At 37.1% G+C, this 16,201-nt stretch overlaps 1 protein-coding gene across 1 annotated transcript in view; it reads right to left on the bottom strand.

The window, feature by feature from the left end:
* The window catches only part of ROBO2 (roundabout guidance receptor 2), an 872,799-nt gene extending 859,999 nt beyond the window's left edge, over window positions 1–12,800 (bottom strand). Inside the window, exon 1 of the mRNA XM_052666711.1 lies at window positions 12,183–12,800. Within this exon, the coding sequence (XP_052522671.1) occupies window positions 12,183–12,306 (124 nt within the window). The 5' untranslated portion in view covers window positions 12,307–12,800. The remainder of the gene's footprint in view (window positions 1–12,182) is intronic.
* Between the last annotated feature and the right edge of the window lie 3,401 nt (window positions 12,801–16,201).

Consider the following 16,201-nt stretch of genomic DNA (forward strand, 5'->3'; position numbering starts at 1 on the left):
ACTAGAGTTTTCAAAGAGCGCTACTGGTGCTTAGGGAAGAAAAAAAGAAAAAAAGAAAAAGGCAGAAGAAGAAAAAAGAATTGGACAAGACAGCTACATAGAACATTTAGTGAGATGGGGGTCTAAAATCCCACACCATGCTTGGCAGCTGTGATAATGATGTATAATTTAATTGAAGCTATATTGTGATCCTCAATAGGACTTCAGACCTTTTCCCTTGTTTATGTATTATTCAAGCTAATGGCAACCCTGAAATAGAAAAAGCTTCTTATCTCTTAAAACTTTTATTGCAGTGAGTTTGAAATGCACAAAGCTGAGTGCTGTTCTGTTCACTTTAATGCAAAGTGAAAGGATGCTGTTTTCAGCCTGGTTTAGTGTCGCTCTCTAGGCAAAAAGGCAGACGTGATTGGATGCCTTAGAAACAAGGAATGCAAGGGTATGCATGAGAAATTTAAAGTTTTGAGTTCTTTTGGAATTTGGAATATGTCATTTCTGTCTAGCCATTATTTGCTTTCACTTTTCTCAATACAAGTTCACTGAAAAGAAATACAAATTCCTTAAGATGAGACAAAAATCTATAGCAATCAATACAAATGGCATATCCTTTGCATTTTGAACAAGTTAACTGACAGTTCCTGCTACACTTTAAAACTGCTATAGAAGCCCATATCTAAAGGGTGTCTGAAAACTAACAGGGTAATTTACTAAAGAATGGCATACTGCCTGTTAGTAATTGTGTGGATTGATGTAAATCTATCCTGCAAAATAGGCAGAAAAAGGATCAATCTTTAGGATCATGTTCATTTTAAGAACGACTTGGGTGTTACAAGAATAAATAAGAAATGCTTGTAAGTAGCTTTCTGCTTCTATCTGTTTTTTATACCACAGGGTAAAACAGGAACCCAAGATCTACATATGCCCACATAACAAATAAAGATAGTAAAATAATATAATGCCAAATCACATCGTGGAAGATGGTGGTCAAAGAAAGTCAGTATTCTTCAAATCATTTTTCTTTCTAAACGCATAACAGAATTTCACTTTGTGGTGACTGCCTACTGCTTTTTCAGTGATTGATGAATCATATAGATCATCTTGTGATCTTTCCCAATATGCAAAGACAATGTATGTGCCATGAAACATATCAGTCAATGCAGTATTTCTGCTGAAGAGATTATGAACAGACACTTGCTAGTTTAGAGCTTGCTAGTTGCTAGTTTAGAACTAGCAACTGTCCTTGCCATGAATCAAAATCAAAAATGTGTATTGCTAAACTGATTTAGGGCCTCAAATGACATTACCTGTAAAATGAAATTACCATATTCACTGTTTGGAAAAGGAATTCAAAAGACCAATACAGATCAAGTAAATTTGCATGCATGTACACATTATATGGTCCTCTGTTCTCAACACATCTTACATTCTTTACATGAGCTGTACATTTTAGAGCAAGCTTTTTTAGAATAGCATTTGTTTGAAGTAGGCTGTAGCAACTTTGTCAATTATCTATAAACATCAGAGAATAACTCTCCCAAATTAGGGCCACAAGGATGACCATATTTTCTGTGAAGATTGGTTGAGGGACTAGGGCTTGCTCAGTCTGAAAAAGAAGAGGCTGCAGGGAGACCTCACTGCAACTCTCCAGTCCTTGAAGGGAGATTATAAGCAGGAGGGAAAGTGACTTTGTACATGTTCTGACAATGATAGAACAAGAGAAATAGCTTTAAACTAAAAGAGGGTAGAGTTAGATTAGATGTTAGGAGGAAAGTTTTTACACAGAGGGCGAAGAGGTGCTGGCACACTGCCCAGAGAAGCTGTGGGTGCTCCAACCCTGGAGTCACTCAAGGCCAGGTTCGATGGGGCCCTGGGCAGCTGAGCTGGTGGGGGGCAACTCTGCCCATGGCAGAGATCTGGAGCTTGATGATCTTTAAGGTCCCCTACAACCTAAGTCATTCTATGATTCTACGAATGCATAGAAGACAATGCATGTTTTGTAATTTAAGTGTACAAAAACTCTTACTAGTTTCTATGTTCCTTTCTAACGAGCAACAGCATACTACCAAAGGGCACCAGAAAGGAAATCAGTCAAGACGTCAAACAATATTTTCAAAGAATATAGATTAAGTAAAATATGTTGCCAAGAACAACAACAACAACAGAACTTTTTTGCCCTGGTTTCTAATGTTGTACCTCTATATGAGTAATTTAAGATAAAATTTGTTAACATAAGTGTTTTTCTACTTAAATACAATTAACAGGCTATATAATCAGATTGAAATAAATTAAGAAGTCTCTGATAAATATCTTCTGTAGATAGCTATAAAATGCCCTTTAAAAATAGGACAACAATTTATAAATAGAAGAGATCATACACAGAACATAAAAATAGATGAAGAAGAAGTTGAGACAGGATAAACAAAAATAAAATTTAACAAAGGTCCTGGGAGCTACAATGCTCTGAAGGAGTGAAATTCTGTTAGTGTGGATTTTGAAATAAGACCTATGCCTCGCTAATGTAGAAAGAGTAAAGCAATACTATTTTAAACACAGAATCTTTCTACTTCACAGATGACCCCCCTTAAAATTAAGGTCAACGTACACATTATCCAAAAATATTTTCCCCTGGAGTAGAAGTGTGCTGATACACTTTGGAGTGTCTCTACTGTCATACACTGCGTCAGGAAGATCCAGGAACAGCTTAAGTAAATGGCTTAATTCTATTACGAGTGGCTTATTCAACTTCCACAGCTCTTTTCTTGGAAGGAAGAAAACACATTTTTCCTTCAGTACACACAACTCAATAGCACCAAGAAATTGAGTTTGTTTTCTTTCCTTTTTCCTGCTTTTCATCATTTAAAAGTTGAAGAACTTTCCAACTTACGTTTCCACTTTTTTTAAAAAAAAAGGAAAGAAAAAGGAAGGAAATTTCTGCAAAGTGCAGTCATTCCACACCTTTTTCCACAGTGACCATCAACAGCATCATTACTCACATTTCAAGACTGTCACTTTTATAACTTTCTGAAAAAAGAAATCAGAGATTCAAGCAGCAAAAATAAAAATTGAAAATGTAAAAACTGACCATTGTCCAGATTTTCAATGAACACTTTACCATTCACCATGCTGTGCAACCTTATGTTATTTTAAATATATAATTGTTTTTATCATTATTATTAAATGATTTATTAATGTAAGTTTTATTATATCTTTGAAATGACTTTACACATCAATTTATAATTGTTGGATGAAGAGATTCTTGATGCTGGAAAAGGCAGTAATTCATTAAAACAAGTTCTAGCCTGATATATTTCCATTTTAATCCACATCAATTCCAAGGATAATCAAATGCTCAGATAACAACAGTTCATTTAGACCCACAGCAGGACCATGGGTCTAAAGTAAATTATGAAGACAAATTCTTGAGCTTCACCAAAAACATCAGTGGTATGAAACCACTTAAACTAATAGGAACTATTATAAACCAGTGAGAACTTCACCAGTGTCACATTTTTGCTTCTTTTTTCATCACCCTCAGGACTTCCACACACTCATCTTCAGATCAGTGTCTTTCCAGCTGCCTAGATCTGTTATCAGACAAGCATTACTTAGTGAGAACTGCCATGAGTGATTACCAAATGGATGACTTTACAGCTAAGATTCAAAAACAGACTGTCCTCTCATTTAAACTGACACAATTCCATAAATTTCAGTACAATTACTTCAGACACTAGCAGGAAAGACAATACATATATTCCAGATACACCTATAAGGCAGCAGTTTTTCTCAAGCAAGTACAGGAAATAAGATATGATCATACAATTGCAGAAGGCACTTAACCAGGGGCATTACCCCAAGGACAAAGTATTCTCAGTTGTATGCTAATTTTTAAACCAGAAGTGATACATTTGGTATATCAAACATTTTCTAGGAGAAACATTGAATGGAATGAATTAAAAAAAGGACTCTCCTTTGCACTTTTTCAGGGAGTAAAAAATTCAGAACAGTAGCTGTGGTTTCTCAAAGTGCTAATTACAAGAAGTATGACAATGGAATGCAAATTTCCAACATGTAGGATCTAAAAATACAAATGAAGCCAGCTTTTTGGAATAGAATAAATTTTTAGAAATTTGTTTATTGCCTCTCTGGATGTGTCTGACACAAGCTTTTATTTGTTAGTACTTTCTCTAAAATTTTTAAGGCCCCTTAACTCTATGAGGGAAAATATCTAATAGCACATTTAAATTGCTTGGTAACTGGTTCTCAATTTTTCCATAACTGAGCAGACTATTTCTATTTACTTTCTCTATAGTAAATATATTGTGTTCTTCCATTTCTTCTCTTAACAATGCAGTGTGCAGGAAGCAAACCATTTACTGCTTTACTCCTCCTCACAAAACTAAGGACTGCTTTTGTCTGTTTTTCTACTGTTGGTACAATGGACCTACAGGAAAGTTAAATTACGGAGCCAGAAGTAGAAATCTTGGGCAGTGAGGTGAATCTCTGTCATTCTCTCCTTAAAATTTCAAAACTGATGACACAAACCTTAAAAGAACACTCAGAATCCAGTTAAATAAAGCAGAACACAGTAATAATGCAAGCAGTATCATTTGTCTTTATCCAGCATCCTATATGGGAAAGATAGTAAATATCAAGGGTTTCTTACTCCTTTGCGCCACTGTAACCACAGCCATACTTGGAACCACTGCAATGACTGTTATCAGTGAACTTTCATCATAAACCACACTAGCACAGAAACTGCACACATGCCTATGCCTGGGAGGAAACCAGGAAGCTGTAAAGACTGTTGGTATTCAGTGTATGTAGCTGCTGGGAGGAAAGAGGGTCTATATGCTTAGTCATATCAGAAACTTGATTTTTATGGAGGTTGAGAAACCTCATTGCTGAGAGCTTCTGCTGAGTGATCAGCATCTCTGGAAGCAAAACTGACTTTTGTTTCTGTTTTTTCCATTACTTCATTTGAGTTTCCTTATAGAAGGAAACACCACAGGTTTTGAGGGAAAATCATGGAAAGCAGAAAAATAGTCTTAATGCTCCTGAATTATTATAGTTTGCTTATTTGTGCAACATGTATATGGAACCATGAATTTATTTTAATATTTAGCTAGCTTAAGAGGATAAAATTTTCAAATTAGTAAAATGAAATAAGTTCTAGAATAAGAGTTAATGGGACACAGTTTAGCTGAGAACAAGATTTTATGATTCAGACAAAAAAATACCAAAATACCAATTTCTATTAAAGGCGCTTATTACTACTTTCATTTCTACTGAAGATGCTCTAAAATACAAGAAGATTTTAATTGTTAGCAGTTTCAGTATCATATACCAAGATTTAATCACCTGTAAAATCATCCCCCCGCACTCCAATTTTGAATGTTCTAAATAAATAATTTTTTGTGGAGGTATCTATTAATGGCTCTTGAAAGTAGTAATGCACGCTAAGTACTCTTTAGATCATGCCTTGAAGTAAAAAATCAATAGTGTTTATCTCCTGAACATCATTGTTTTTCAAAATTGCCAGAAAGACGAAACCAAAACAACTTTTTATCAGATGTACTGATGTGTACTGATGCCTGTTTATCATTTCGTATTTCTGATTCATGCACTTTCAACAAGTACCAGGCAATTTACAAGAACACATTTTTTGTGGATCCTAATTAAGAGAGCTTGCGTTTACTAGCTTTCTAACATCAATGATGCATCACAGCAATTCCAAAATCTGTTTTAAGAAAAAAAAAATGCAAATAACTTGAGGAAAGGGATGTGTGTGCATATCTGTGGAGGTGACAGTATTTAAATATTTCTTCTGTATTATAACTATTTGATCAACATACTTTTTAATATGATAGCAAACATTTCAAGCAAGGCTCCAAGTACAGGATGTGGACATAGGATTCAAAGGAAGGTGTCACCTTATTAAATCTTTTTCTTTTATGTTTTTTCTTTCTTCTGGATAATCCTGACCTGGAGGCTGAAGTTATACACCAGCTTGAACTGCCTTAAATCTTGCCATGACTTCAACCTCTTCTCTTCTCTTGTGGCCATGGCCCAAGGCATACCTGTCACCTGAGATTGTATGAATTAAGGAATCCCATCAGCTGAATAGACACTGTCCAATCCTGTTAGCTGGATCAGCTTCCTGGATAGAGGTGCCAGTGGTTGTCCACAAGCACCCATTCTAGTGGAGCAGGTGGTGGGAGCCTGCAGCCAGAACTGGCAGAAGTTGAAGAAGACTGTGATTGACTTCTGCCAAAAGTTGACAGCCCTTTCTCAGTAATAGCTGGAGACGCTCCTCTTACTTTCTGCCTACATTTACTCATTACCGTTTGGTTCTTTGCCAACAAAACTTTCTGTACTTAAATAGACGTTACATGTTCTTATCATTTGCTCCTTCATGGCTGGAATAAACCAGACATCTTCCATCCCAACCTTCCAGCTGAGAAGGAAAATCTCACAAATTTGGTTCTCCATTCCCCCATTTTACGCTGTCTCCAGCTATACGTTTTCACACACATGTTATCAGACTCCTTTATTATATTTTAAATGTTTTCAAAGAGTTTAAAATTAGACGAGGAAGGGTGGGAATGCTTCAAGAAAATGTGTACAGAAAGCTTTGCACAGCAGCAGAGTCCCTTTGAATTCAGATTTCACTCTGAAGAAGATGTAAAAGAAGGTGCAGAAATTTTCTTGTTATTGTGGGAATGGAGCTAAATCCAGACTTAAAAGCAAATAGAAGACTGAACAAAAAACAGTTCAAGATCCAAATAAATCTCAGTATCCAAATAAATACTCATTTTCATTTTAAGTACATTAAAAGCAAAACTATTACGAACACATTCAATACATGACGTCACAAGCTGTGTGTAGACGTGCACTTTATATACTCACAGTCAGACTAAAACTGCATATCCACACTTACAGTTCTGAGGTTCTAAAATTAGGTTTTTAGATCCATATCTATGCACAAGTCACTTCTTCAAATATATTGAGCTTCCTCTGAAGTTAAAAATAATGTGAATTTTAAATAATACTTAAAATCCGTTTTCTCTTATAAAATGTAGGGAATTAATTTTAGGACCTGGAGTTTGAAACTTAGTTTCAGCATTTGATAAGCTTTTCCAATGTGCTAGTGCAAAGCAGCATATTTGATGTTTCACTGTATAAGAAATACTGTTACTTAAACTTCCAGCATGAGAAATTATTCAAAAAGAATCCATGCAGTTTATCCTTGAAATTCCACGAAATAATTTACTTAAATTAGACAAATGGTAAACTATATAGCGTGTACCCTCAAAATTACATACATTACACAGTGAATCATGCCAGCACAGCTGCCAGTGTTGAAACTCACAACCACCACTTTAAAAAGCCCTGCCTCATCACAGCTGAGCAGATCTTTTGTGCCTCATGATAAGTCACACTGAAGGCCAGGATATCTGCAGCCACAGAATTATCTCCTCTCTGTTTCCTACTTTGCGTAAACCCCAGCCTTCATCGCCTCACAGTCATAATGCAGGTGAAAACAGCTTCCTTGTGTTGAAAAAATCTTAATGAGTTTCCCCAAAGGGGCAGCAAATAGTACTGTTGAGAGGCTGCCAAGAAGAAATCTAAACATCTATTACAATTCACTGTGCTCTTGATGTGTTGGGCTTTGTGACCACACTGAGTCTCCTTATTACAAACGTAGCACATCTCAGAGCATAATCTTCACCAAACTCTGTGTGCATACACTGTAAAGTTGTAGTGCTATGTGGATAATATGTCTGTACCTGAGATGTCTGGTTATCTGGAGCTACCAAGCACGTACCAGCAGTCCAGTAACACACCTCCAAATCTAATACTCTTACCACTGCTTTAATATTCTAGCATTTCACCTCCACATTTGGTCGGTCTGCGGGGTGGCTGCTTGCTCTATGGAAGGGAAGGTCAGTTAATAGAAATTTTCTTTTGTGAGCTGATCTCTGAATTATGCTTTCAAAAACATTTAAACTAGCACTGATGATTACATTCATTCAAAATAACATGTACTGATCAATCTGATTATTGAATCTCACCTACACACCTTTGAATTACCCCTACCAGTAAGACTGAGAAAGTGACACTTCTAGATTTCTGACACTGGTATTCTTTGTCATAAAAATGATTAAATGCTGTAGAGATGAAACTGGAACTGAAATATAAGGCTGAATCACTTGCATAATAAACTTGATTTAGTCAAGAAGGTTTATTGCTTCACTTCCTCAGAGCTAAAAAGAATAGGTACTGTCTGTCCCCTTTCAGTTGTGTGGAGTGGTTCTCTCTGTTTCCAGTGCTGATGGCTCTGTCAGAGCATTGCTCTTGCATCAGGGCATTCTGCCCCACTCTGAGTCCTTCTACACTCTCCCTCTGAGATGCACCCTTGAGGACCACCCCGAGTGGCCCGCTCTACAACCATCTGGCTGGGATGGGATCTGGCCATCCAGAAGGGCCTGGTGATGCTATACACAGGCCACCAGCTAGAAGGTCAGGCCAGGAGCCAGTTCTATTCATTAGCGCCTGATGCCCAGGGACAGCACATCTATCTCCCCAATTGAACAAGTGAGGTCTTCCCAAGATGAATAAAAGGTTAATATCTGCCTGGAATTGAGATTTTCTTAATGTTCTCCCTCTTCTTCTCTGAACTCTTTCTGTCACAGAGCTTTCAAGTGTAGTTATAAAGTACACTGATGTTTACCAGAAGACAAGCATTGTACATGATTTTCTTTTCCCCCTGCATTGTGCTGTTTTACAGCTGAAGTAATATCCAACGACTATGCGGAATGGTGTCTCTGTACAGCGCTACTTTGCCCTTGTGAACTCTTCAACAAGGCTGACTTCCTAACAGTAATGGGCCCTTTGGCAAGAGCTTGGAAAATAGTGCTCCTCAGCCCCATTCACATTTGTGTGTGGTGTTTATCAGATGTGACACACACTCACAGATGTAGGGGACATTTGATATTGCCTGAAGATCAGTAAATGTGAATCATTGCCACAGTTTTCCTCGTTCGGGAATTAATATCACCATGCTATTAGTAAGAAGAAAATGCTGGGAAGGTTCCCAAACATAGCACAAATGGACAGTTTTCTTCCAAACCCTCCCTGACACCACCAAATAGACAGCACATGCACATATATGCGAATGGATACATACAAAATTTAATTTTCTTTTTACCTATAGTATGTGATAGAGTGAAAACACTGGAAACAAATTCAGGAGGGGATAGGTATTAGCAACACTTGAAATCTGCTTTCCGATTTAAGGTAAACTCAAAAGAGTACTTAATCTTCTTTTCCCAGTTTTTTGTACTCCATATTATAAATCCTTCTTAAAAACTTGAATCACATAGTGCTACTGTGAGTCAAAGGGAAAAAGCAAATCCAGTTGATTTGTATTCCCAGGTTCTGCTTTTAGACTGCAGTTTATCTTGAACACTAGTTTATAAATCCAGTTTAGGGTACATTTAAGCACTGCATTCCAATGACTTATTCTGAAAGTTTTCTGGAGAATAGACTTAAAAATAGCCAGAAAAGAAAATGTTATCTTTCCATTTCTCCAGGACCATGTAAGTATGCAACTAAGTTCACTCCTTCACATCTGGCACTGCAACTAAATCTGGAAACAATTTCTACTTGCAATGCCATTTATTTTAATGGCAGATTTTTTTTAGAATAAATTCCAAAGAAAAATACAGAAGTAAATAGCGTTGATCTTCTCATGAATAACAGAGAGAACTACACAGCAAGACCACAAAATAACCTATCACAACTTGTACCTTCAATAACAAAGTTTTTAAAGTCATATTAGCAGAATTTTGAGATTCATTAGCCTGGACTAATCATGGTTAGGGCGTACGTAGACATAGAAGAGCATTTTCCAAAGATGTCTGTACTTCACTGCACTGTTGAAATAAGTTGTGACACTGAAAAACTTGTGAGGATGCTCTGGATTAACTACTGTAGTCCATCATGGAAAACAATTGGTAATGCTAAACTAATATTTCTGGACATTGGAAACTGCCTATTTGCAAATGCACATATCTAATGTCATACTTACGTTCTAAACAACATAGTTGCAAGTTGGTAAGCAGTTGCCCAGATCTCCTGAACCTCTGCTTCCTTTGTGGTTTGAGCTATCCAGTGTGCTCCAGTGGAGAAGCACATATGCAGAAATTTTACCAAGCAGCATCACAGATTTCACACACAGGCCACAAAGAACTTGCGTTGACATAAAAGCAGAAGCTGATTCTTGATGCTCAATAGAAAGAGAGGTGTGTGTCACGTTTTTGAGTTCAAAAATGCTCAGACTACATAACATCACAACATACAGACTCTGGAAGATCAGAAATCTAACATTTTCACTGAAAAACACACATAATCTTCACAAGCAACACAGTAGTAACATCCACATGCAAAAGTTTACATCACATAAGCTCAGTTTTTAGCTGACTTAAGAGCTGTGAGGGAACAAGACAAATTGTTACCAGCCTTTATTCTTTGTTTCAGGTGCAAAGAACACATTTAAGAAAAGCAAAACCCCATAGTAAGCTCCTATTTTTCTCAGTCAGATTCAGGGATTATTTTCAAATCTTGACAGAAATTCTTCAGTAGAGTTCTTGGCTTCTATTAGAGTGTAAGTAAGAGACTGAAGCAGTAAACCTCTTATATACAAAAGTTAATTGAAAATGGGAAAAAGAGAAAAAAATTAACAGTATTTTAGAAATCACAGGAACATGACAGTAACATATATTCCTAACTCATGCGCCCCTAAGAAGAGGTCATACTGCTGAGAGTAAATAAACAGCTTGTAATTTGCAAGGAGGATACCCAGCAGCACTGTGAGATACACGTGATAATGTGATTTACAGAACCAGGAAATAATTTGCTGTATTAGTAGTCCAGGTTAAGTGTGCACAGCAACTTTTCCCTTGAAGATACAGAAAGTAGAAGATTTGTAATTTCTCTGAAAGCAACAAAAGGAAATACAGAGGGAAGAAGGAGGAGATTCCTGCTGAGATGTTGTGATAAATTATTAAAACTTCTTTATAATGTTGATGCTACTCTTTAACCTCAGATCACAATACTGACAGCAGAGGAAGACAGAAAGTGCTATTAAAGCTGTGATAAACACACCATGCTGTGGCAATGCTTGTAAGAAAAAAAAAAATCCTGGGGTGCGTCCAATCAGTAACATCAAGAAACAACCAGGAGAAAACATCTAGCTATCTACAAGCCACAGTCCCTCAGTCCAAATATTTATGAGATACCATTTATGCTCACTGAGTTATTTGATTATGAGACCTCGATAACCCGTGTTTTCCATAAACAAATGTCACACAAGGAATCAAAACAAAGTGAACTTTATGAAAAGGCACATTTAGTGAACTGCTCACAGCACATATAGGGTAAATCTTCCCAACAGATTTTAGCAGAAGAGGAAAATGGATTGCTGCCTTCAAGAATCATAAGTTTTTTCTCAGCACATCATTTTTCCCGATAAAGTTAATGCAATTTATCTTTATTAGCACATCAACACTGATACAGCCAGTCAGGCAATTAGTGCTGCTGGCAGTGCATTTCACAACATGCATGTATTAAAAAAAAAAAAAAAAAAAAAAAAAGTCTGTCTATTCATTTTTACCACATACACTAACAATTCTGCACTCAAAACAGGTTTCTTGCTTTCTTTCTCTTTTCTCTCCTCTTCTTTTAAAGCACTATAATCCCCTGTGATGGGGGGACATTTTGCCACACAACTACAATTATCAGTCCCAGAGTCTCCATAATGCAAATAACAATCTTAATTCTCACATTAAAAAACAAAACAAAACAAACACAACAAAACATCAGTTTCTAAATGACAGGCATTTATTTATATAAAGGCCTTAAATGCTATTCTGTTAATAATAAAATGCAAAGTAGAATTCCTGCAAGGAATATACGCCCTACAGAGGCAGCCAAGAAAACTAACAAAAAAAAAAACAACAAATGAAACTCCATGCTCCCTTTTCAACACTCCCTTTCAAGACCACACAATAATCTAAAATCTTAGTCATTCAGAACAGCATAGGTATTCACCTTAGATCATCCTTAAGGCAGCTTCTTAAAATCCTACCCAGACATCCATTATGAAACTTTCTCTTTTCACTTACCCCCCTTCCAGTGTTTGCCTTTGGTCCTGCTAAGCTTGCTCAGGGTTGGTCCAGAGAAGAGCAACATCAAAATGAAAAGAAGTTCAAGCATAGTGATTTTCCCACGTCTCACTGATGATAACATTTCCACAAGTTCTTTTCAAAAAAAATTATCTTACATCTTCTCCCCCACTTTCTGCATACTCTGCTGGCGTAAAGAGGAGTGATTAATCATAGAAAAATCAGAGCAAGGAGCAGCATTGCTATCCTTAGATGTTGAAGTAATATCTCACTGATGTAGCCCTGAGGAAAGCCACATTTCTCACTGATCCGATTTCTCCCACACAACATGCAGCCAGCACCGCTGCTACTACAGCAGCTATAAAATAATTTCTGCTCTCACTTTGGCTTCTGTGGGAATATATTCCTCAGCTTGCAGCATGAGCTTGATTGAAAATGATAAAAACAGTAATGCTCGTGTCCAGCAGAAAAGAGAAAAGATGTCAGGATTGTGAAAAAAGATGAGAAGCAGTTGTACTGACAGCTTTAAGCCTGACTGTCTGATCCTAATAGCCGTGCAACCAACCAAATTGCTCTTTTAAGAGTAATAAGGCTTCAGTGAAAGCTGGTGTCACTGCCACTTGGGTAGGTAGAGCAGGGCTCGAAAATCACCAAGGAACCTGCTCGAGATAACGACTGCCACAGTCCTGGCTCAGAGCAGCGAGGGCTGAGCAGAATACAGTATGCACAGGGAGCATTTAATCTCTATTGTGTGCAAGAGATTTCCTTCCTTACACTGTGCCACTGCTCAGGACTTTTGACTGCATTTTACTGACGCTTTTGCTCACACTTTAAACACGAGCACAAGCTTTAACACCCTAATTATTTACAGCATTTCTGAAGTAATTGTAGCACAGCAAACTGCACGGTTTCGCCTTTTTTTTTTCTTAAAGTAACAAACAAAATCTTAGAACTAGAGCAGTCATCTTTTCAGTGCACACAGCAGCTGAATTTTTTATTTCCTTGCTGTCTGTTTCCCTTAGGTTCCCCAAAATCCTGATGTTAAGGGTGTGGGTTGGAAAGAGAGAAGGAGAGAGAAAGGAGACTTTCAGAAGTGCAGACATTTTTGGAATAATAAATTCCAGTCACAATTTTGCATTTAATATTTGTTGATACTTCCACAGCAGCAACACAACTACCTCCGTTTCCATATGCCTGTTTGTATTTAAGGATGCCAAAGCTGGATCAGTAAGTACAAGACTTTCTGCACAACATTTTGAATTTTTGCAGAAGGTACTTAGAGACAGATTCATGGCATTCAGACTTGGAGTAAACAGGCTTGAGATGTCCAGTGCTTAAGTATGCCCAGTAGCTTAAATTCGTCTGCAGCTTGGCATTTAGTTGTGTCCCTATAAGCATTTAACACTCAAATCAATGAGCCACAAACCTTCTGCTGTAGATTAATATAAATAAAAAATCAATGTCCTTAGAATGACAAAGCAACTATGGCCATGAATTCCCTGAAGTTATCACATTTTCAACCAGGGACATGATGCCCTTTTCAGCGCAACATTAAAAAGATGATATTAATAAATCTGAAGCTTTGCTAATTTGTCTAAATAAAGAATGATATTTTGACTGGTGGAGACAATCATGAACATCTAATATGAATACACAGATTTCTTTTAAATAAGCAGCATGTAACATCACAAACAAGGAAATACTATGGCTCTGCTGCTACATCAGCTATGAAGGATCTTTTATTTTCTTTTTATATTCTGAAATATATTTATGGGCTGGTTAGAGGATGGAATATTTGCATTTAGACAAAGTGCATGCTGATGTACAGCAGTTTTTCATCTGTGCATTAATTTTTAAAAGTTTTAAGACATCTTAGCAGATGCTGGGTCTGATATATCAGGGCTGATGTTTATGGCACTTAGTTGCCAAAAATTAGGTCAGTATCTATCATGTAGAGTCACTACACTGCAGATTCTTAGGTTAAAATTCTCCATCAAGCCGTTCTTAATCACCGATCTCATAGCTAATAATTAAAACACCATTTCTTCTATTTCTCTCTCAACTGTCACTGAAATGGTATAGATCACAGCATCACAGAATCACAGAATCATACGGCCAGGGTTGGAAGGGACCTCAAGGATCAAGAATCTCCAACCCCCCTCCACATGCAGGGCACCAACCTCCCTATTTAATACTAGACCAGGCTGCCCAGGGCCCAATATGAAAAGATATCTGTAATCATTTTGATGGCCTCTATAACTCTATAACTAGCACCATAATGCCATGTAGAAGCAAACAAACAAACAAAAAAATCATGAGTTCACATTTCTGAGTTTCAAATGTTTTCTGTCCAGATAATCAAATGGCCTTAAACTAAGAACATGCAAACAAAATTCCTCAGGTACTCCTATGCAAATTCACTAATTTGGCTTTTGAATCAGAAAGGAAAAATCAACAAAGTCCAAAATGTGTGATGATAACAATCATGCTTCAGAAGCCCAATGACAAGATCACTGCCCATCTGCAGCCCTATGTCATTCCCACCTCTCTTCAGATTCTATAATCCCCTATTAAGGCTACTGCCCTATTTCTAGCCCTACCTATACAGAAGCAGGCTACTGAAGGGAAACCTGTTTTCAGTGGTGACAGACATCCTTAAAATTACCTCTTTGGTTCCTATACTGCAAAAGAATTCAACTTAATACTGGAGGTCTTGTATTTTCAGCCCTAAAGAAAGCCTTGGCTATTGGAAGGTATTATGAGTTCCTGTCAACATTCTGCCAGCTCTGACATGTGCCTTTGGCAGCCTTAGCAGGATCAGGTACAGAATCTGAGCAGCAGTTCAAATGATGTGGCAGCAGAAGGGAAGGACCACCCGACACAAGAGCAAAGGAGAAATGACCACAGCTGCTGGTTATAGGCTTGTTTGGTTCAGTTTATTGCCTCAAGAGCCCAGACGTCCACTGTGCTGATGGTTTTCTGCCTTATTTTGCAAAAGGTAAGTTATTAAATCCTCTCGGTATATATTAAACATGAGCAGGCAGACCTTTAGGGACACACAGAAAAAGTGTCAGTTCTTATGAAATTTAGTGCATTTTTTAATGTTCTTATTTCTAGTTTCATAAGAATTTCAATTTCCAGAGCTGAAATGCCTCCAGAGAAAAGAACTTGTTTCATGAAAGATTATACAAACTTTATGGGTAGAAACAGCAGAAAGACAAATAAAAGGAACCCAACATTTATTTTTCCTTCAACTATCATGATTTTTAAGTCAACATCATGTTTTAGAGATATAGAAAACCTGATTTGTAATTCTATTTCATGCTTTGAATTTGAAATACTGGAAAAAAAAGAGAAAAGTGAACTCTTCCTTCCATCTTCACGTCTGTTACTATTACAGGAAAAACTTCTATGGGAACTGCAAGAGCCAAACCAATCTCATTTAGCCATATGTCACTGACATCAAACCAGTCCTCACCAGGATCCCTGACACACGCCAAGGCCTTCATGACAGCTTACACCAATCACAAGTGTGAGACTATGTAATACTTGTTAAGCTCAGAAGAACTCATACGTTAAGAAAAGCCTAATGTCCATCTAGTCTAGCATCAATTCTTCAATGGTGGTCAAATTCAGATGTTTATGGGAAAAGCACAATAATTACAATAAGGCATTAATGGCAGTGCCGCTTTCTACTTTCTGCTCGTGAAAGGCTTTGAGACTTCTTAACTATCACAGCTATCAGGTTTGATTAGACAATGGCAGACCTGTACTTCTTGACTTTGTATAGTTCATTTTCTGAGTCACGTATGCTTTTCTCCACTCCCCCAATCCCTGATGATGAGTTCTACAGATTTAGTAATTTGTGGCATGAAAACCATTTTCTTTCCAGAAAGTATACATGGTAACATTATTGAGATATTTTTGCTTTTCCATTATGAAAAATATAAAACATTACTTTAGTTCATTATTACCCATAATTATCCTCCCTTCAGACAACTTATCCTACTGTACTCTTT

The sequence above is a fragment of the Tympanuchus pallidicinctus genome, unplaced genomic scaffold (assembly GCF_026119805.1).
Source record: "Tympanuchus pallidicinctus isolate F22 unplaced genomic scaffold, pur_lepc_1.0 scaffold10, whole genome shotgun sequence".
Lineage (NCBI taxonomy): Eukaryota > Metazoa > Chordata > Aves > Galliformes > Phasianidae > Tympanuchus > Tympanuchus pallidicinctus.